Source organism: Pinus tabuliformis, chromosome 2_1 (assembly GCF_031772625.1).
Source record: "Pinus tabuliformis cultivar Carrire ecotype Pingquan chromosome 2_1, CPIR1, whole genome shotgun sequence".
Classification (NCBI taxonomy): Eukaryota; Viridiplantae; Streptophyta; class Pinopsida; order Pinales; family Pinaceae; genus Pinus; species Pinus tabuliformis.
In genome coordinates, this window is record NC_142299.1 from 711220967 (window position 1) to 711245287 (window position 24321).

The window sequence follows — 24321 nt, forward strand, 5'->3', positions numbered from 1 at the left end:
GTACAGAGGCATGGCATCTCTATAATGCATTCAAGAGAAAAAACAAAAACAGAAAGGGAAAAAGTATCAAGTCCCTGCTTAATGTAAAAAGACATTTTTAAAGAGTAAAAACAGAGTGTCCCTTGTAGGAAATACAGCTTCCCTACTAGACATATTTCACGGATTTCATTGGCATGCGTTAAAAAACATTATACTGCAGCTTTCCATGTATGATTTCCTAGCATCAAGATTTCATGATTTTTTAAGCAAATTTCGTTGAAAGGAGACAACTACAACTAATTAACTCGAGACAACTACAACTAATTAACTCAACGTTGTTTCAGGCAACAATTTTGCTATTCTATTACCAGTTGAAAGAAGAAACGAGACAGCTGCAACTAATTAACTGTATGTTCGTTCTGCTGGCAGGCGACAGCCTATCAAATATCTGTCCCGACGTATTTCATATAGTTAATTGAAATGCGACACACATTTCCAAATCAAAACATGGATCCGACATACAACATATAAATAGAAATACAAAGGCATGGCATCTCTATAATGCCTTCAAGAGAAAAAACAAAAACAGAAAGGGGAAAAGTATTAAGTCCCTGTTTAATGTAAAAAGACATTTTTAAAGAGTAAAAACAGAGTGTCCCTTATAGGAAATACAGCTTCCCTACTAGACATATTTCACGGATTTCATTCGCATGTGTTAAAAAACATTATACTGCAGCTTTCCATGAAGACAGAGGGGGTGTTTCTGAGTTCATCCATGTGGTGTTCATGTCACCATATCGATCTCCAAATACACCAGCTGAGGACACCAAATCTTCTACTTCCTTCATCTCCAAGGGTGTGAGCTCAACAGAAAGAGCACCTATGTTTTCTTCTAAGTTCTTCACTTTAGTTGTCCCAGGTATGGGTGCAACATCATTTCCCTGATGTTGCACCCAAGCAAGTGCCAGTTGGGAGGGGGAGCACCCTTTCTTTGAAGATATTTCACGTATTCCCTCGAATATAACCTTATTCTTTTCAAGATTCTCTTTACTAAACCTTGGCATAAACTGCACCAAAACAAAAACAAAAAAAGTAGGTTAAAAATATGCCATAAAATCAAAGATATGTATTCAAGTTGATCCACACCTAGTCATCAGGAAATAGAAGAAAGAAAATGAAGATATGGAAAGGCTAAGCGAGCATGTATGATGCATTTTCAAACAATATCTCTAGTTCATATGGCATGAACAAGAGTAAAAATGTAGAAAGCTTATGTGAATAAAATCAGCCATCTATCAAAGAACTAAAACTGTTCATAAAGCTAAAATGTACGAAGTAAGAATAAATGGATCCAAAATACCTTTCTGAAATCACCATCTTCTAAATTGTCAATTAACTTTGCTCCAGCAGACAGGAAACCCCGCCCTAGAGGGCTATATGGCACAATTCCAATACCAAGCTCCCTGCAATGAAATGTTTAATTTTCAGTTTGTAACTTATAATAGTAGGTAAATGGCCACATGGAAAATCTGAACTCCAAAACATCCTGTACCTGCAAGTTGGAATAATCTCTTCCTCTACATCCCTACTCCACAAGGACCACTCTAATTGAACTGCTGTTATAGGATGAACAGCATGAGCTCTTCGAATTGTTGATGCAGAAGCCTCAGAAAGTCCAATGTATTTTATTTTCCCTTCTTCAACTAATTTTTTCAGTTCTCCAATCTGCAATAGATAGATAAAACATGTCAGCAAACAATAGTTAAGCATATAAATTTGGAAATTAAAAAGGCAAAACCAAGAAACACATAAATGAAGAGTTGATATGCAAGGGACCATTAAAGTGACAAACTTGCTCCTGTTGAAATGAATACACATCCAGATCTGATCATGGTTTATGTTTTGATTTTAATAGTTTGTGTATGGGCAAGCAGAAAAGAGTTGCCAACACCTTCCATAAAATAAGTTCAACTTTGACTAGGTCCTAAAAGATTACGGCTGATGTGCAGATTGAGTATACCACTTAAAAATGAACTTCCGAGACAATTAACAGTTTTCTGCATCAATTAAATATATTTCCAATTGTAAATGAAAACAGATAGTTTTCTCAGTTTTGAGCTCAGCATTTTACTAGAAGGAAATGCAGGAACGCCTTATACTTGCCATAAGCTAAGCGAACAAGTTTAACAAGGCATAAGACCTAAGCATTCAACTACTGAAATGGAAGGAGAAAAGGAAGCTCAGTGATCTGTAAACGTTTCAAAATCATAACCACAAAAGAAGCATCAACCTGTATAATGCATTTCTGCTCCAACCACTGCCCATCCCAAATCAAAAATGTGAGATGCCATCTATTACTTTTATCATAATTTTGTCAAACCACATCAAAAGAGTAGGCCAACAGATCAGAGGATAACATTGTATTTGTCTTGTAATCAAGAAACTTAATAAGTCAGCTCACTTTACTCCCCGACAATAAGACCACACAGTATGTAGTATGTCCGGTTGTAAGATTAATAATCTCAATATGTTACAAATGCATGATATCAGTAGTTATCCATAACAATAGGTCATGCTGCAGACTCATGTTGCTGGGAAAAGGGATATATATAGAGAGAGAGATGTGGGGCCATTTCTCACTGTTCATTGATTCTGTGAATTGAATGATTCTCAACCAAGATTCCAAGAAAAAATATGAAAGAATTTTTTTCATGACGACCTCCTAATTCTGTATGGATCAAACTAGAAAGTTAAAGCAGAATGTCCAATAGATGAAGCCAAAAAGTCTTAATGAATGTATACACTTCTAGGAGTTGAAACTAGCATACTATATAAAGGCTATAGCTTGTCAACCAATTCCATTCATTCTACCAAACTGGGTATATGCTCTAAAATAAACTTACCGTATCAAACTAAAACGTTGATATTTGTGTCCTCCACAAAGTTAATATCAGGGATCACTGTATCAGTAAATGGAACATCAGTCAGGAGTTGATCTCATAAGAGAAATAAGAGAAAAAAAATATTTTGGAAGTTGCTTTGAGAAACATGCAATGAAGTCAAAGGCTGGACCTAATGACCTAGACATTCTTCAGATCCAATGGTAGGTCTAAAGGGTATCTATTTGGCAAAATCACCCAAGACTTGCACCCATCTCATCCCTTTTTCACCATCACATTCAGGTGAGGCAAACCGTAGGGAGAATGGAACCCTGGTGGATGGCATAATTTTCTGTCGACCTCGCTACTGAACCAAGGCCCCAATGGTGAGTTAGTGAGAAACTAGAGTATATAGGAGATTATTGTAGTTTTCATACAAATAAGTGAGAGTTATTGGGAGATATTTTCCTATTTCATAGAGTGCAACTCTTCATCACGCTTATCTATAGTACAAGTTAGGTTCTAATATAGTTTTAAAGGATGGTAAAAAATAGTAATTTTATGTTGAGTTTGTAACTTGGCAGGTACTTTTAGTCTTGTGTCTTGATTAGAAAGACCTTGATTTGCCTCTTGAGGAGCTTGCATGCGACATGCAGAGGGTGCAAGTGAGTTGCACACATGCAAATGCGTTACATATGACATGCATGAAATGAGCATGTAAAGCAAGCTAAATTTATGACTTGTACTTTAGTTGTAGTAGAGAAAGCGAAAGATAGGATACTTAACCAAAGTAATGTCACTTATCTTCAATTAACTTGACAAGCTAATTTTGGTTGTCAATCTTAGCTTAGGAAAGTTATAAATTGAGCCTAAAGTGAAGAGCTAAGACACAACAGCAACACAAGATTGAGAAAGGCTTCTTAGTGAGTGTGCGCTGAGTCTGAGAGAGTGCAGAAAGGTTGGTGATCAGTTTTGTATTTTCTCAGTTGGGCCATTATCCCAAGACGGGAGCCGAAATAAGTTTCGTGATTAATTTATTAATGGAGAACTGTTGATTGAGCAAAAATCTGTTTATGTGTATGTGATTAAGATTGAGTAATTTTGCTTCTGCAAAATATTTTTGTGTTAGGAACTTAGCTATGTATTCATTCAGTTGATAAATGCTAGGAACCGAATATTGGGTGCTGGGTTCGGGAAATTCTAACACAGTATCAGAGCACCAACTTTGAATCAATCTTGGAATTATAGGTGTTGTTGACCACATATTGTCAATAGTCCAAGGAAGTAGAATGCAAGGATACGAAAAAAAAAATCGAAGTTCAAAGTTATCAGCGAGCGCATTGTATCATTGTAAACCCAATTTCTGCAAGTTATATTATAAATGATGATAGTATGATCGTTTAATTATGTAACAACACCTAGGTAAGCCTTTGATTTTGGCGATGGATTTCATCCTAGGAAGATTTTTAACCTCACCAAATTATGTGTGTTTCTAAACACAAATAATCAGCAGAGTTTTTCTTCCAACTTTAACCCCAAAGCTAGGGTGGAATTCATTGACAAGGTCTTAGGTAAGTCCTAGTATTATATCGAGTCTTTGTAAAAGTGTGTTTGGGAATAATTTAAGTACATTTGGCTAAATTATTTTATTACAAACCACTTGGTCTATACTAGATCATATTGAGTCGTAGATTTGGGTAAAGTCGTGAGGGTCTATATGTGAAGGTGTATTCCCCCTTTGAGGGTTGAATTAATTGTAATTTGTAATATCTTGATGTAAAAAATATTTTTGTGCATGGTCCCTCAAGGCTCATACTTAGACACCATGGCTAAAATATTCGAGGGTGGAAAAAATATTAGTCCCCTCTAGTGTCAATTAATTAATTTTTCTAGCTAATTAAATTAAAATCCTAGGGCAGAAAATTAATTAATTTTGAGTCAAAAATAATTATAGAGAAATTTATTTCTCCCCAAGTGGAACATTCGTAGGTCAAGGGAAAGTCAATTTTTGGAGGTCCCCCACCAATGGAAAAAATGGATATTTTAAGAAAATTTGAACCCTTGGACCTTGGTGGTTAAGTCAAAGTCAATTTTTTGAGGAAATTAATCCAAAATATTAATTTTTGGGTTAATTAAAAGTGGATTTTAAGAAAAATTCGAATTTTCCTCAAAATTAAAAATTCGATGGTGGAGATTAAAAGATGATCAAGTTATTTTCAATGTTCGAGATTATTTTGATGAGGATCAAGCCAATTAGTCGTTATTTTCCACTTGGAGGGATTTTTCTATTGGATATCTTTGGACGAGGTGATTTTTTTTGTACTGGGCTACATCTCTGTTGGGAAAAAAAAATTCATAATAGAAAGACTTTGGGGTTCAATTCATGGTGCTCTTCTTCCGTTGATCTGTGGTATGTGTTAGCTATGTGTGATCCTATATTGTGTTGAATAGTTTTAATAAATTATTATTTCATTTATTAGTGATAAGAACATTCTATTGGTACACGCTATCTTAAGGGATTTGATTCACCATATGATCTAACAATTTTATTTTGAGAAAAATACAGAGATTTACAGGTACGCTGGCCTTTGGGCCCCAATTTCACAGACTGTGGGGAAGAGTCGACTATGTTTGGGCTCTAAGATTTTATTTTGGTAAATTATTTTGTAGGAGGGTTTTGGCCTGGTTATCTTATGAAATTATTCATCCATAAATTTTATCTCAAAATTTCTAGAAAAAAAATTATTTGATCTTGGGCTATCAAAGAATTAATTTGCTAATGAGAGCTAATAATATGTTTTGTAAATATTGTAGATATTTGTAAATAATTTTTTATAACACTTGTATTTAAAAATTTAAATTTTGTAGCACTTGGGGTTGGGGGTTTGGAAAATTTTCTCTTCATTTGTGCAGGTGAAATCTTTCGAGGATCACAAAAGAAATTGGCGTTCGAGACCTCAGAAAACCTATACGTCTAGGGTTTGAGGCTGAATTTCCTGAAGGATGTTAGCCATTTCTGGCTCATTTCTAGAGGGTTGTATTTGTCTGAAGGCTAGATCTGGCCTAATTGGACAGCTGCAGCCCTAAAGAGGCTAGATTAGCATAGCCGCTTCCCTCTTTTGCCCTGTTATGCTTAGCCGCAAAGATTTTTAGGAGGTTATCATTGCTATAATTGTTTTACTTTGATCCAACTTTGTTTTTGCAGGCCTAAACGAAATTTCTCTAACGGTTTTTGGCAACATTTTCTAGTGAAAAGGAAGAGGTTTGAAATATTTAGGCCAAACGTTGCAATAGGGCCTTGAGGGTTTGGTTCTCTTCCATAATCATCCATTGCTAATTGATTTCTCCTTTCTTGCAGCTAAAACAACTCACTGTATGACTGTCATAATCCTAGATGAGATCTGAAGTTGATCATATAGTGGTATAATTACATCATAATCATTCTAAAGAGATCCTAAATAACACCAAGACTTATCATAAATGTTTGGTTGTCACCTTACGTAATTTTGATGACTGATTGAGTCTATTGAAAGACTAACATTATCATTGCAGAAGTCCGAAACAAGCTTGCAGCAGTCTGATCTTTCCTTGCAGTGATTGTGCAGTGGCATCTTTACATGGTTTCTAGCGCATATGCTTGGATGTTATGATTGGTTGTATTCCTAGCATCTTGGTGATGCCTTTTGTGCCTTGATTTTCTAACTTGCTTGTGATTCTGGGAGGTCTGATATACTGCTTCTAGGATCTGATATAAGTTTGCAGAGGTTTGATTTCACTCTACAGTGGTGTTCTTAAAATCATAATTCGCAATAATCTCTCCCTTTGCCTTGAGGATAGCCTAGCTTTATCATTTGCATTATTGGGCTTGCATTGCTCGGCTTTCCTTTCAATTTTTGAAGGACTGTTATGTTAAAGTAGAAGTCTGATATATGCATCATTAAATCTGATCATTGATATAGCAGTGGTAAAAATTGGCTTCTAGAGTCTCTAAAATTCATAAAGAAATAAATCTAATTTACAGGGACTCTTTTTTGAAGGATTGCAATGAATTTTGGAGGATTGTTTAGGTCTGATATATCACCTACAGCAGTGATATAAACACCTAACAGGGACATAATAAGAATCTACAGTCATACCTTCTCATTGGCATATATCTTGCATTGTTGGGTTACTTCACTAATAGGGATTGTATGACATCTCTTGTGATTTGTGGAAGGACTGCCCCCATAGCTTGTTGTAGGGAGACAACTAGAACAGAGAGGGCGGGGATCAGAGTGACAACCCATTAATTTTAGGCAACAATGGAATGTTCTATGCTTTAAAGCAATTTTACTTCAATTTTTGTATTAACCCAGTGTCAATATTCAGATTATCAATCACATCAACATGATAGTAAAATGCAAATAGAACATAAACATAAATAGTAGAAGACAAGCCAAGACAAGAGGACACAAGATGTGGCACCAGCCAGGGACAAACCCCAATGTGGGGAAACCCTTGATCAAATCTTCTTTTAGTCTTCAATAGTTCAGCAGAGAGAGATAGTACAATTTATAAATCTGATCATTTATAACAGCAGCAAAAGAGCCCTAACTAGAAAAGTCAACGTTGGTCAACAGGGCAGATTTGACCCTCAGCAAATCGGTCAACTTTAGTCAACTTTGGCCTCCAAACAACAAGATAAAACAACCTTCAAAACGGTCAAATTCAGCCCAGTCAAAGTCTGGTCAAACAACCCACCTGCGGTCAGCCCTAGCTGCAGTCAACGTTGATTCAAACTACCTGGAAATTTGGTCTCCTGAAATTTCGGCCCCCTGAAATTTCGCTCTCTTGAAATTTTGAACATGTGGAGACAGAGATGCCTAGAAATCCATACCCAATCAATGAGGACAGAGAGAGAGGTGTGAAGATGAGTGTGTCCAAATGAGGCTAAGTCACCTTCTATTTATATGCAACGTTGAGGATGAATAGATTTGACTTTTGGGCTTCTGAGCCTACATAAGTTTGTTGCCTGACCTTGACAATTTGACCATAATCAAAATAAATTCATAACTTCATTTGTACATGTCAGAATTGGATGATCTTTAGATCAATCCTACACCTCTTGGAGAGAGGAATCCAAGAAAAATATCAACTATCATAAATAAGATGGCCCATGTGGAGTTTGGACCTAGTTGTCAATTTTAACACTCCCTCTCAACTAGGGAGAACTCCATTTGCTAATCCATCTGCCAATCTGTACTATCTCTGCCATCAATGCATTGCTCTGCTCCGCTGAACTATGAAGAAGAAGAAGTGATCGAGAATGGATCATACCATTCTATACTGACCCAAAGTCAGTCCCAATCAAAGGAGAGTGTGTCATACCACTCTTACTGACCCGAAGTTAGTTCCAATCAAAAGAGAGTGTCTCATACCACTCTTATTGACCTGAAGTCAGTTCCAATTGATCCTAGATCAATATCAGTCATCCTAGCATAGGGAGTACGGTAGTACACAATGCATCCATCGGAAGTACTATGGTCCCTATCCTTATTTCCCTACTCATTGGCCAGATGAGAGGTACTTTCCATGAGTCCCAAAATGCATGGGTAGGATGTCTTAGCAGGAGAAATATGAACCACTCATCCTGCCCACATGTCGCCAAGGGGTATCGCAGGGGAAGGCTGAACCACTCACCCTGTACACAACAAACCACTAGGGGAAGGTTGAACCACTCACCCTATGGTTGCTCATCGCTCCAAGAAGTACCCCAAGCCCCCCGGAGCTACCAGAGCTCAATGCCCATCTCATACAGGACCCTCATAAGAGCGTCTCTCCTCGACTCCAAGTCATTCTCGGAAGGCCAAGAACTTGACCTTCCCCAGGAGCTTTGTCAGAATATCGATGACCTGCTCATCAGTCCCAATGTGATGGAGCCTTATTGCTCCTCGTTGTACCATATCCCGGATAAAGTGGTACCTAATATCTATATGCTTGGGGTGATCATAAAACACGGGATTCTCTGATAATCGAATCTCACTCTAGTTGTCGCAGAGGATCACGGTGGTATCCAACATGTCCAAACAACTCACTGAAGAGCTTCCTCAATTAGACAACTTCACAGGAGGTCATACTAGTAGCTATGTATTCGGCCTCAGCGGTGCTCAAGGCAACCATTTTCTGCTTCCTACTCATCCAAGATATCGAAGCAAAACCCAAAGAAAAACAACATCCATAAGTGCTCTCGCGATCCACCACACTGCCAGCCCAATCAGCATCAAAATAACCATGAAGCCTCACATCTCTGGCAGTGTATCTCAGTCCATGAATGATTGTGCCCCGAAGATATCTCAGAAGATTCTTGGCACCAATCCAATGTATATGATGAGGCTCAACCATATATTGGCTCAACCTCTATCGTGTATGTTGAGACTGTCTGTGGAGGGTAAGAATGCATGCCCCGAAGAACAACTAAGTTTCCATCCGACCCTGTAAACTCCATCTCCAACTTCCTCCAATCAGTAGTGACTCGACCAAGAGAATAGAGCCACTAGACACCCATCACCACATTGGTGTCTGGTACATCCACCACAAAGAAATGATCGTGACTGAATAGTTCCCCATGGTCACTGTCAAAGCGGGAACATATCGCGTACACTTCATGGTCTTGTCCCCGGCACAAGGACTGAGATTCCCTCAAACTCCTCAGTCGTGATCCCTCTCTTTTGGACCATCTATGCATCGATGAAGACGTGGGTGGCCCCACTATCCACCAAAACTTAGACATGTTGTCCCTGCACGGTGCCCCTGATCCTCAACGCCAAAAACTTGGGTACCCCACGTAACGACGCAAGGACCCCTCCTGCTGGAGCGAAAGGAGCTCCCCCTGGTGGTGATGGTCCACTCTCCACACGTGCCCGTTGTCATCTCCGCCTACCTCCAACTCTACATAGTCCTCCTGGTCACTGTTAGAGAAGACCTCAATGTAATGGCCCTTGTGTGTTGTGCATCTATAGCCTGGTGCCCAAGGTTCCTGACAAGTGAAGCATAGCTTCCTCCTCTGAAGGTCTCTCCAAGTCTCCTCATCCAATTGTTGGAACCCCTGTCTAGGTGGTATCTATGCTCTGGCCTTGGGTAGAGCACCCTGCAAGTCCTGAGCTCTCCCAACTGCGTCCTGCAAGGTGGTGGGCCTATTGGACCTCACCAATCCCCTCAGTGGCTCTGCTAGCTCCTCTATGAACATGAAAACCCTCCTGGCCTCTGATAGATCGGGCACCATCACTGACAATCTCAGAAACTCGGAGATGTAGACCTCAGCACTCCCTGTCTGCTTGAGCCGTGTCAACTCCCCAAAGTGCTCCTCCAGGTCTCTCCTCTCAAAATGCTCCAACACCCTCCTAGTGAAATCCTCATAGGTTGTAACTCCTGCATGCCCCATCGTGGTTAGCCCATGGAACCACCAGTCATGGGCTTCCCCCTCTAAATGCAATGTGGCAATTTTAATTGCCTCCACCTCTGTCATCTGATTGAGTTGGAAGTAGACATCTAACTTCTCAACCCATGCCCTAGCTGAGCTCTTGGATGAGCCATCAAAAGTTGGGAGGAACAATCTCCCCATGGTGCGCTGCAAATCAGTACCATGTGCATAGCCTCCTCCACCCTATCCCTTGCTCCTATTGTTACCCTTCAGCTGGCAGAAGTCCTTAAAGGTAATAGCCTCTCTAAAGTCGGGCCCATAGGACTGATAACCCACAAAATAGTCCCCCATGGGCATCTCCTCCTACCCTTGCGTCCCTCTAGCACCGGATGCTAAAACATGGGGATAGTGGATCTAGGTGGTGTACTAGGAACAAGTGGTACGTTGGGAGCATTAGTTGCGTGGTGCTGCGAAGTCCCAGAGCATTCACCCAATTGAAATTCCCCCTGAATTCCTTTGCCCTTGTTGTTGCTGCAAATCTACTGCCTCATCTCATCAATACCCTTAGACAAATCATGAATGGCCTTGAGAAGGTGTTGGGCAAACTCCTCTTTACTTCTTCTGTCTCCCTCATTATCCCCCGTGTTTGGCCTCCCAACCTCCGGTTCAACTGTCACTGGATCAGGGGTAATTTGCAACTACCTTTCTCTACTCTTGTACCTCTGCCTCTGGTAAGTCAGGTTTTGTTGATCTTTTGGTGTCATAGACTGGTAGCTACTTCCACAAGCTGAGCTAAGACTATGAGCTCTGATACCACTGTAATATTCCTAAGGGAAATTTACAATGATAAACAAAGCAAACATAGCAAAAAAACACACACAAATTTTACACCACATTAAACACCTATACAATGCCAAAATTTGCGCTGAGCTGAGCCATTTTATTAAGATAAATGATGGGGGTACAATATAAGATCAAAATGCATGCACCTAGGCTTGCCCAAGGCAAGTAAACAATTCCTAGGTGATGAAATCCGCTGCTCGAACACAAGTGTGGTTGTCCCCAACAAAACTCTGCGTTGGCCCTCAGAAAACTGCACTGCTAGCTGCAAGAAATGGTTGTTAGGACCTCCTCAGGTGCTCAGAAAATTCTGGGAAATTAACCCCGACCTCTCCACCAATAACCCACAAAAACCCAACAAAGGTTTCGCCAAATGTTGACCTTGGAATTTCGGCTCAACTTCTCCTAGCTCCACTAGCTGCTGGGTATTTCGCCCCACCTGTAAATGTCACTGTCGTAGGCCCCCAAAATGGTTGAGATGTTCAGCAAAGCACCTTCCGAAACTCCCCCACAAGTTTCAACCCCAAATTCCTCTTCCTTCCAATGCCCCATGTGCATCCCAAAGAGGTACTGCGCAGGCCCACACAATCCCTGTTGATGAGTGCTTGGCCCAATCGAATCCTCCCTGAAAGAGGCCCTGAAACTCCCCTAAATCTTCAGCAAGTATTGTCCTTTGATTGTCCCGATGACCCAGCAAATCAATTGTCCAACAACAACTCCTCCTATGACTGTGTGTTTCCTCTTCTTGCGTCCCACTGCTGAACCAAATCCACACATACGCTAAAATGGTTCTCGGATCAGATTTAAGGTTGATGAAGACTCTCCCCTAGCACTGGCACTTGAGGTCCACCGAACCAAGGGTGAGATTCTCACCTAAAGGATCTTATGCTCAACAGCACATGCAAACTTGGCATCCATCTCAAGCGTGCTAGTCAAGGTGAATATTCAAATAATCAAGATGCCCAAAAATGAGTGCCTCCTCCTATTTTGTCATTGTGCCTCCAATTTGCCCATGTGGGGCCCACCCATCAGTTTCCTCCACCTTTCCCCTCCAAGAGTGCGTATTTCCAAGAGGGTAGTGTATTCCCTCCTTGGTGTGGTCCCCACCATCCACTAACCATTCAATTTTCCCCTTTCTCCTATGTTGGGCCCTTGCCTTAGCTCCAAAACTTCAAGTGGGGTCCTACAACCCACTTTTCCTCAGTGAAAGTCCAAAACATGACAAAATTGGCAAAAATGGATATTTACCCTTAGGAATATTGCTAAGTGGGAATATGACAGGAAGTACGGCAGTACACGATGCGTCCATATGTAGTGCAGTGGTCCCTATCCCCTTTTCCCAACTCGTTGGCTAGATAAGAGGTACTTTCCATGAGTCCCAGACTACATGGGTAGGATGTATGTTGGGGCATCTGCAGGAGAAGGTGAACCACTCATCCTATGCATATATCATCAATCGTAGGGGAAGTCATCAATCGTAGGGGAAGGTCAACCACTCACCCTATACACAGTGCACCTATAGGGAAAGGTCAACCACTCACCCTATGGTTGCTCATAGCTCCAAGAAGTACCCCACAATGTTGCGAAAATCGTAATCGGGATAATATCGGCGAGGGGAAAAAATCGGAAAATACAAAAATAATAACCGTTGCAGCTCCAGGTATATATTTCTTGGGCCAATACCATTCAATGCTGATGAAGCCACCTTTTTACAATATCCCTCAAACACACATAACTGTATTCTCAATGCAAAGGTTTGTATCCAACTTTCAGTGCCCTAATGCTACAACGCTTGCTGGGTGCATTATCTGGGTGTTTCACTAATAGACAAGAGCCAACACTGTTGGGTATTCTCATTCCTTCCATAATTAACAGGAATCAAACAAGCTCCACGCAGGTTCAATTTGACACATTAAAACTGATTTCTGGGCGTACAAACAATCAACGCAGAGATTGAATTGCAGACAATGCAGAGAATACAAAAATGGCAGTCTAGCATTGATACATTCGTTCCACAAGTTCTGGTTGTCACATCATGCCATCGATTTTCAAAAGACACACTAGACTCTTCAAACCAAGTAATGGATCTCAGATTTGTTTGTAACAGTCCACAATTCCTTCCGCGATTTTTTCCCATCGAATTGCAATTTTTTCAGCGATTTTTTGGGAAAAAAAACTTTCGTAAAAATCACGCGATATTATCGGTTAAGTGAAAAAACCGCGATTTTTTTATTTTATCGTACTACCCCAAGCCCCAGGAGCTCCCAAAGCGCAGTTTCCAACTCAAGAAAGACCCTCATGAGAGGGTCCTTCCACGACTCGAAATCTCTCTTGGAAGGCTAAGAATTTGACCTACCCCAAGGGCTTCGTGACAATGTCGGCAATCTGCTCATCAATCCTGATGTGTTGGAGCCTTATTACTCCCCGTTGTACCATATCCTGGATAAAGAGGTATCTAATATCAATGTGCTTGGAGTGGTCGTGGAACATGGGATTCTCTGAAAGGTGAATCCCACTCTAGTTATCGCAATAGATCACAATGGTATCTAGCACGTGCCCAAATAGTTCACTGAAGAGCTTCCTCAACCATAAAGCTTCACAACAAGCCATACTTGTTGATGTATTCAGCCTCGACGGTGCTTAGAGCAACTCATTTTTGCTTCCTTCTCATCCAAGAAATCGAAGCAGACCCCAATGAGAGGCAACATTCAAACGTGCTCTTTCGATCCACCACACTGCCTGCCTAGTCAACATCAAAATATCCATGAAGCCTCAAATTCCCGACAGTGAATCTCAGCACATAGTTGATTGTGCCACAAAGATATCTCAAGAGATTCTTAGCAGCAATCCAATGTATGTGATGAGGCTCAACCATAAACTGACTCAGAGTATTCACAATGTTGCATATGTCTGGTCGGGAGTTTACCAAGAACATCAGAGCCCCCACAAGTTGTCGATACTCAAAAGGGTTTGCCAATTCGGTTCCAGCAACACTTCCACATAGCTTCCTGAAGTTGAGTTCCATCAAAGTAGACACATACTTGCAATACACCATCCCACATCTCTCGAGCAACTTCACAATGTATTTTCCTTGAGAAAGGAAAATCTCACCTAGATTTTGCCAAACCTCCAGGCCTAGGAAGTAATGCATCAGTCCTAGGTCCTTCATCTCGAACTCGGAAGTCAACTCCCTCTTGCATTGATAAATGAGAGGGTCAACATCTATCAAAAAGAGGTCATCAACATAAAGGACCAAAATGACAAACATGTCCTTTTCAACCTTGAAGTATAGGTTTGGATCAGCATAACTCCTCGTAAATCCCAACTTCATAAGATAACTGTCAATCCTCTCATACCGGGCCCTAGGGGCGTGCTTCAACCCATAAATGGCTTTCTTCAACTTGCATACAAGTGTCCTTCGATCTTGTACTTCGAACCCCTGAGGTTTTTCCAAGTAGACTTCCTCCTTCAGCGAGCCATGCAAGAAAGCAGTCTTGATGTCCATTTGATGTAGGCTCCGTCCTTTATTGGCAGCGAGAGAAATAATAGATCTAATAGTGGTGTATCGGGCAATCGGTGAAAATATCTCGTCATAGTCCACTCCTTCCTTTTGAGAGAAGCCTCGAGCAATGAATCTAGCCTTATATTTTTCAACACTCCCGTCAGCTCCATGTTTAATTTTGTAAAGCCATTTAGATGTGACCACAGACTTGTCCTTAGGTCTAGGCACCGCGTCCTAGACATCATTCTTCATGATCGATTCATATTCTTCATTCAACGCATCTTTCCATACTTGGTGCTTTACGGCTTCTTCGAACGAGCATGGTTCAGCTTGAACAATAGTACTCATAGCAGCCTAGTACCCTTTATACCTGTTCAACTTCTTACTTTCGCGAAATGTCCCTCTTAGAACGGTATGTCTTTCAGTGTCTTCGAGAGTATCTTTGAGCCATAGTGGTCGTTTCCTTAGGGTAGAGGGATCACCAAGAGGTGGATCAATAGGATCCATCGGGCATAGGCTCATACGTCAGAGGTTCATCTTTTTTTTTGGCAGCGTCATCATCGTCCTTCCTTGGGATAGGGATATCTCTGGCTTTCCCGAGGGCAGTGTCTTCATCAAAGGTAACATCACGACTTACTTCCACATCTCTTTGACTAGGCACATAGATTCTATATGCCTTTGAATTTTCACTATAGCCAACGAATACGCCTTTCTTCCCAAAACTTATTCCTTTTCTCTTTAGGCACATGAAAATACACAGGCCAACCAAATATTCTAAATTGAGAAACATCAGGTTTCTTACCAATGAAGACCTCCTCGGGTGTCTTAAAATCCAAAGCTTGATGCGGGCTCCTATTTTGAACATACATGGCAGTGTAGGCAACTCCTCCCCATACGAATGTCGGTAGAAATTGATCATGGAGCATGGCACAGGTGGCTTCCATGATTGTTCGATTCTTCATTTCAGTAACTCCATTTTGCTCAGGAGTGTATGGAACAATTGTCTCCCTCTTAATGCTAGCCTCTCTACAAAAGTCATTAAATTCATTTGATTTATATTTGGTTCCATTGTCGGTCCTCAATATCTTGATCTTCTTCCTTGATTGATTTCCCACCAATGCTTTGAAAGAACATAACCATTTGAACACTTCATCCTTATTCTTCAAGAAATAAATCCATGTTTTGTGTGAAAAGTCATCCAAAAAGATTGCATAATATAAGTATCCTCCCAGTGACGTTACAGGTAACATACCAAATAGGTCAGAATGGACCAATTGAAGAAAATCAGTTGTGTTGCTCTCACTAGAAGAGAATGGTCCCTTTATATGTTTCCCAGTTGCACAACCCTGACAAACACCTTCATGGTTCATGTTAAACTCGGGCATACGTGTGACCATCTTCCTTACCCCAGGTAAGGCTAGGTAATGTAAGTGGGCAAATCTCTAGTGCCATAGCTCAGATTGAAGAGAAGTATCGCTTGCCAAAGCTCCTAAAGGACTTCCTCCAACTTGATAGAGACCATCAACCTTAAATCCAAGAGTAAATGCATCTTTATGGTTTCTTTGCCAAATACGTACCTTTCCATTAACGAATGCTACCTTGAAGCCTTTATCTTCCATCGTAGAAATAGACACCAGGTTCTTCTTCAAATTGGGCACATACAATACTTCTTGAAGATGAATTGTTTGACCTTGATTCAAGAGAAGAGTGATAGTACCTATCCCTTTCACAAGGTAGGTGGAATTATCTCCAAGTATGATCTTCAAATTAGTCTTCTTTTCAACCAAATTTGAGAGGGCCTCCTTGTATCGAGTGAAGTGCCTTGAGGCTCCACTATCAATCAACCAATGATCCAAAGTAACTGGAGGAGAGGCAGTAGATAGAGCGGAAATAAGATAGAACTCATCTTGATTTTCTACAACATTACTTTCATCATACCTGGTATTTCTCATCCTTTTGGGAGGTCAACCATTTCCATTTCAAGCAGCGGCAGCATTTCTCTTTCCTTTGTTGTTGAACCTATTGTTCCTTTGATTTCCATTGCATTTGAAATTATTGTTGTTGTTGTTGTCATCATCCCTTGGAGTATTCCTTTTGTGAGGGCGCTCTCTAGCATAATGGTTGAACCTGTTGTAATTGTAGCACCTTCCTTTTCTTCCTTCTTTGAATCCCTTCTTGGATCTTTGACCCTGTCTTCTCGGACCAACATTATTCTTCCTCTTTGCATGTGCGGAGAAAGCAATTGGTTCATTTCCATTGGAGGGCTTATGTCTCTCCATCATTCTTGTCTCCTCTTGAGTGCATCTAGTCAATAACTCATCAAAACCAAGTATCCTGTCATTGTTGAGAATAGTGGTGACAAATACATCCCAAGGTCTTGAAAGACCTCCAACTGCAATGAGAGTGGCTCTATGTCAACAATAACTTCTCCAATAGATAGTAGGTCATTCTTGATTTGAGTTATTCTCATGAAGTAGGATTGGATAGACTCCCCTTTATCCATCTTGAAGTCCTTCAACTTGTTTTTGAGAAAGAGGATTTGATTTGCATTGTTCACTTTGAACATCCCAACCAGCTTATCATACATCTCCTTAGGTGTTTCTAAATCTGAAATATAGGCAACCAAATGCTTTTGAATGGAGTCAATGATAATTTTCTTAGCTTTGACCTCACCTTTTTTATACTTCGTCTTAGGAGCAGTCAGTGCATTTGAAGGAGGCTCCACCACTTTTCCCCACACATAGTCCATTGCATCATGCTCTTCCAAAATCAAGTCGAAAGTCATTTTCCATGCATGATAGTCAGATTTGTCATTGAGCTTGTCCTCGGTCTTGAAGTAGGATGTAGAAGCCACAGAGACTTGTTCAATAGTCTTGTCCAATATATCTCTTTTAGTGATTGCTTTTCTCTCTCTTGCTTGGGCTTTGTCTTCACCTGGGCTCTGATACCACGTTAATTTTAGTTAACAATGGTATGTTCTATGCTTAGCACAATTACTTCAATGTCCTTTTAGCAACCCAATGACAATTTCCAATTTAGTTTTACAATAATAATCACATTGACAATAACTATAGATAGAACATGAATAACAAAATGCAAAAGACAAGCCAAGACAGGAGGGCACCACATTTGGTGGATGTTAGGGAAAAACCCCAAGATGGAGAAAACCCTTTGATAAATTCTTCTTATTATTATATCAAATGTTCAATAGAGAGAGTAAAAAAGTCAAAAGTGACTTTCCAAATCAAAGTCAAAATAGCCCTGTCAAATCTGTAGTCAACAACAGTGAAATTTTACCCTAACCAATAAGTCAACGTTGGTCAACGCATCAGCAAACAGTGCTTTATGCAGCTTGGCCAAACCCAGTCAAACTCGGCCTTCTTTGCTGGTCAAAGTTAGCCCAAAATAGTCATGAAAACAGCGATCAAATTCTGCAGTCAACCCTGCAATTGGTCTGCAGTCAAAGTCAACATAATGCCTCGGTTCCTATGCCAATAAATGCAGCCTCCCAAAAACGAAATTCTGACACAAAAATCGTAGTCAAATGTGGTCAAAACACCCCTGGTCAATGTTGGTCAAATCTACAACAAACTCTGAAATTTCGACCCTATAATTCGTCCTTCCGCTGCCACATGTGTGAGAAAAAGAGATGCCGAATAAGTTGTAAAAACCAATTAGATGAAGAGAAAGAAGAATGTGTGAGATGAGATGATGCTAAATGAGGTTTGAGATCTCTTATATTTATACAAGTCGTTGAGGGTGAAGTGACATGTCTCTTGGGTTTCATGAGCCTACATGATGATGTGGCCGACCTTGACAATTTGCACATGTGAGGGCATAAATTCAAAAACACATTTCTACTTATCCAAATTTAATAATCTTTAGGTCAATTTTGGTCCTCTCGAAAAGAGGAATTCAATGCAATAATCATCTCCATTAAATGAGTTGTCCAAAGCCGAATTTGCCCCAGTTGCCAATTTTAACAAAAAGTCTCTCTTTCCTTGTATATATTCATGATTTTCCTAATAGAATGCATCATTCGTGGAGTTACCGATGTCTGGCCTAGCATGGTATCAGAGCACAGGTCCCATTTCAAGCATTCTATGCCCTGTGGCAGAAGAGGACGTGGAAAGAAGAATAACAGAGGCAGGGGTGGAAAACATTATCAAGGAGGAAGACCTGATCTTCATTGTATAAGGTGCAATAGAAATGGACATGATGCTTCCACATGCAAGCTCTCTTGCGACAAAATCAGACTAGAAAGGAAAATCACTAGATCCAAGGAAAGGTAAAGCACCTAAATCCGCTCATTATATTGTGGATCATTGCAATATTGGAGTAACTAAAGACTTGTTTAATGCTTCACATGCTTCGAGGAAAGATGCATGGTTTCTTGATTCAGGAGTAACCTGCCACATGACCTTTCGAAGAGATTTCTTTGAAGAATTCACTAACAATGTAGATGGAACAATCTACTTTGCAGAAAAATCAAAACTCAAGCCATCCGGACTTTGCACCATCAGACTCAAACTACCTGGTCTCCCTGACTTTCTTCTACATGATGTTCTCTAGCTCCCAGAGTTGTGGAGAAACTTGTTGTCCTTGGTTCACATCCGCTCGCAAGGACACTCTATTCACATGTTTGATGGAAAGGTTGAGGTGAGAAAAGCATCAGACAACTCACTTGTCATGATTGGGATAAAAGAAGAAAGACACTTGAAGTTGTAATGAACCTCTGCTCGTGCACAAAACTTTGCATACTGTTCTTAGTATGTTGAAGGTACACTACCATCCAGTCTCTTATGGCATGCGAGATTTGGACATCTGAACTATGACAATGTTTGTTTATTGAAGAGAAATGGTGTTACTGGTTTTCCCACCATATCTAGGAAACTTAAGCAATGTGATGCTTGTATCTTAAGAAAACATAGCGAACAGTCATTTCATGATTCTCATTCCAAAGTACATAGAAAGCTTGAACTGATTCATTCTGACTTATGTGGCCCTGTGCATGTTCCTTCTACAAATGAAAATAAATACATGATGACTTTTATTGATGACTACACTAGAATGTGTTGGGTATATCTGTTAAAGAACAAATCTAAATCTTTTGAAACTTTCAAAAACTTTATGCATGGAATGAAAACAATACACAATCTCATATTGGCTTTATTCGTACTAATAATAGAAAAGAATATACTTCAAATGAATTTGAAAACTATCTTCGCTAGCATGGGATCCAACATCAAACAATTGTGCCTTATAATCCTCAACATAATGGTGCAGCCAAAAGAATGAACAGGAAAATCTTAAATATGGTACGTTCAATGATGTTTTTCAAAAATGTTAAGTTGATGTTCTAGGCTGACGCTGTTTTATGTGCAATGTATATTAAAAATCAATATCGATCTCATTCTCTCAAAAACAAGACTCCCTATGAAATGTGGTATGGTCACATTCCTTCAGTGACGCATCTCAGGGTTTTTGGTTCCACCTTTTATGCCTTGATACCTAAGGAGTAGAGAAACAAACATGGTGGAAGGAGTCAAAAATGTATCTTCTTGGGATACTCAAATACCTACAAAGCATATCGTCTCTACAATGGAGTAAATAAGAAGTTTATATTGTCTAGAGACGTGATATTTCTTTAATCTTTCCAAGACTGACAATGTTGTTGAGTGGCAACTTGATCGCTTAGACAGATTCGAGCATACAAAATCATTTTAGGAATTTGACAATGAGATTCCACATCTTGAAGGGGGGTCTCTATCCTAGATCAATCTGTGGAATCTCCTTCTGAAGCACTCTCTCCCCCTCATGAAGCTCCAACCACTTATCAAGAAGACACTTTAAGTGATGTGATTGAGGGAATTGGAAAGCTAAATCTTGATTCAGCCCCATCTCAGTCAATTAAACAACTCGGGCCATCTTAGGTCCTCCAAAATGGCTCTTCAAGACGCTTGAAAGTGTTCATCCTAATGAGGTTGGCAAGACAAGAATGAGAAGTTCTACTACACAAAATAGAGTTGATGTAGATGATTCTAATTCAACTGTTGATATGGATGTTTCTTATAATTATTAATTAAATCTGTCTACAGATTTCAAACCAACTTCCTTCAAAGAAGTTGCTTCTCATGATGAATGGAAAAAAGCAATGTAGAAAAATATGATGCTCTGATAAAGAATGGAACCTAGAAGTTGGCAGACCCTCCATTGGGAACCAAATTGATTGGCTTTAAGTGGATCTTGAAGAACAAGTATAAAGCAGATGGCTCACTTGACAAGCATAAAGCTAGGCCCGTGGTGAAAGGTTTTGACATAAGGAAGGGGTCTATTATGAGGATACTTTTGCCCCCACAGCAAAATGGGCTACCATTCAGACTCTCTTTACCCTGGCAACTCAAAATGGATGGAAAGTCCATCAAATGGATGTAAAAACTCCTTTCTTGAATGGAGCTATGAAAGAGAATGTTTTTATGTCTCAACCAGAAGAATTTGTTGTGAAGGGACAGGAGCACAAAGTATGCAAGCTTATCAAATCCTTGTATGGCCTCAAGCAAGCACCGCGAGCCTGGTACGAAAAATTGACTAAGCATCTTCTGAAACTAAATTTCAAACACTATGATCTTTATGATGCAACTTTGTTTGTCAAGAAAATTGGCAAAATTGTTGTATATCTTGTGGTGTATGTAGATGATCTATTGATGACAGGGAACAATGAAAATTACATTGCATCCATAAAGAAAGAATTGAGGAAAGGTTTTGAGATGACAGATTTGGGATATGTTCACTATTATTAGGGTATTGAAATAACCCAACATCCAAAGTTTGTATTCAACTCTCAAAAGAAGTACATTGGATATTTGTTGAACAAATTTGGCATGGTTGAGTGCAATCCTTTGACCACTCCAATGGAACAAAATTTAAAGCTCACATCTAAAGAAGGAAATGAATTTGAGGATGCAACAAAGTACAAACAACTCGTAGGAAGTCTCAACTACCTGACTACTACTAGATCGGACATTTCATTTGTTGTTGGAATCCTTTCCAGGTTTATGAAAAAACCTTGTGAGGGTCATAGGTCTGTTGCAAAAATATTCTAAGGTACTTGAAGGGAACTCAAGACTTTGGACTCAAGTATACATAGGTGGATGACTTCAGCTTGATTGGATACTCTCAGATTTTGATGGAGATAAAGAAAATGGAGTATCTACTTCAGGTTATGTTATGAGTCTTGGATCAAGAGTTGTCTCCTAGAGGTCACGCAAACAGTCAGTTCCAACAAATTCCACAACAGAGGCAGAATATGTGGTAGTTGCAGAAGCAACGAAGGAAATTGTGTGGCTCAAGAAAATTCTTGAAGATTTGCAAGAGAAACAAGTGCATTCTACTCCTCTTTTGATTGAAAATACTTCTACAATAAAATTGGCCAAGAACCCAAAGTTCCATGATCGAACCAAGCATATCAATACAAAGTATCATTTGATTCGACATCATGTTGAGGCCAAGACTATTCACCTACACCATTGTTCCACAAATGAGCAAATTACAAACATCTTCACCAAAGCACTTGGAAGAGAAAAATTTGAAAGATTTAGAAAATTGCTTGGACTCACCAACACGCCTTCAGATTAAGGGGGGGAATGTTGACACCTAATCTTTAGAGATTAGAAAAATATTGTAAATAATGTAAATATGAGAATGAGAAGATGAAGAGACATTGGAATATGAATTCCAATAGTCTCCCTCTCCTTGTATATATTCATGATTTTCCTAATAGAATGCATCATTCGTGGAGTTACCAATATCTAGCCTGACACAAGTGAGGTCATGTTAATTTTAGTATTCGTCCATGCATTAATAAAAACTCTCAAGCTATGCAGAAAAAGATTGCATGGCATGGTGATCTCCAGCCTACGCACCAAGTTATCAATTGGATGTAGGCTATGTGACAAGGTTCGTCGAACTTTAACCTTGAGGTTCGAATTTTGGCGAACTTCAAAAAAAATTTGAGGTTCGAACCTCATAGCCAATGACCAAGTCCATAGATCAAAACTCATGACTTCATGTCACAACTCAAGCTTGTATTTTATCCTTGCAGTTTCCAAGTTTGTGATAGCATATTTTATGTTTATTGATGTTGATTTCTTACTATTTTATCCTATAATTCATTTTAAATTAATATATGTTTATATATATAGACGAACCTAATAGCGAACCTCATAAAAAATTCGAACTCAAACCGAACCCAATCATTGTCGAACCCGAACCATGTGACATTGGATGTAGGAAGGAAGACCAATTATTTTTCATGCAACTTCTTAATAATTCAGACCAAAAATTAGTTTGGCAATTTAGTTTCTCTGGATAAACGAAACTTGACTTGCTGTGCAAGCAATACAAAATATGCTCTTAGAACTTTGACCCTGAATTTAGCAACAAGCTCATGGGAAAAAAACAATGCTATGTCAAATCAATAATCTCTAAGCTAGGTTGGCTAACTAGTTTATTTAGACATGTAAACATGGCCATTATAAAACAAGCCTACACCATCCACTAATGTTCCCATCCTAACTCTTTAAGAGAATCAAAGCATTTTGTAGCCCTGGTCTAATGTGATCCGTGAGAATAGATGTACACCTTTAATAAGGATATTCTTAGCCATAATACTTTTGGCAATCTGAATATGCATAAGCTTACCCTAAAGACTTTTGGCAATATGTTGATCTATATAAAATTCTATGAGGGTTTAAGGGGCAACACCCTTGTCTGGGTCCATGGCCACTACCCATAGTTGTGTGTAAGCACATGCACATGAAATGGTAAGATGTCTATATGAAAAAGAGCTTTAGAATCTGCAAAACATCTCATTCTTTGGTAGTAAAGTCCATCCAAATAACATTTGATATTCCACTAATGGAAACCCTTTGTAACTGGAAAAAAAGGTCTCAATAGATTCTATAAAATTTTGTAGTTGAGATAGCAGGAGTAGACTAGAAAGGCAAGTTAATGGAAGGAAACTTGTAACTAACCTCTTTCAAACAAGTTAGTAGAGGTAAGTAGCTTCAGGATTTCTTCATATTATGATATTTGTTGTATCAAAGATGCATTGCAATTTGGAAGACCATAGTAAATACGAATAAGCAATAATGTTATTATCCTTCATTGTAAGGTATCTACTATCCCATAATAAAGTCCTCATATATTAAATGTTCCTTCACTTATTTTCTAGATAACCCGAGTGTTTTTACTTTCTCAGAATTTCTGCAAGAGTTTGTATTTAATGAGTGGATTATACGCTCTCAGAATCAAAGACAGCCAACAAGACTTTTGCAACAATGGCTCTTTTTTGTTCAAGGCCACCATACCATCTCAAAATGTCACCACATCACCTCTATGATTCAATGTAGGTTTTGAAATAGTATACAATTTAAGCAGTCATGACTCAAGCCCACTCAACCACACAAGTCTATCTTATACAAGTGATAAACAAATAGTTTATACTTTTGCAACAATAACAACACTCCAATAGGCCTCTTCCACAACTAGACGACCTCAAAAAACACCTTCCAAACGATAACGAGTACAATCAATGGCTGTGTTGTTCAAAAACACAACACCAAAATTACAAATTGAGAAAGCCTAATAAGTTAAGTTTTTTTCAACTGAAGAAATCATGCCGGGAACAGCTATCAAGCATACATAGTCCTGCCAGGGATTGG

The 24321-nt window shown here is 39.5% G+C and overlaps 1 protein-coding gene across 2 annotated transcripts in view; it reads right to left on the minus strand.

Annotated features, from left to right (window-relative positions):
* Positions 1-314: 314 nt before the first annotated feature.
* Positions 315-24321, minus strand: part of LOC149202571 (putative aldo-keto reductase 2) — a 74115-nt gene continuing 50108 nt past the window's right edge. For both annotated transcript variants that reach the window (XM_089403191.1, XM_089403190.1), the window contains exons 3-5: positions 1532-1704; positions 1340-1442; positions 315-1046 (exon numbers count right to left, since the gene is read on the minus strand). In XM_089403191.1, coding sequence (XP_089259317.1) covers positions 705-1046; positions 1340-1442; positions 1532-1704 — 618 coding nt within the window. In that variant the 3' untranslated portion in view covers positions 315-704. The remainder of the gene's footprint in view (positions 1047-1339; positions 1443-1531; positions 1705-24321) is intronic.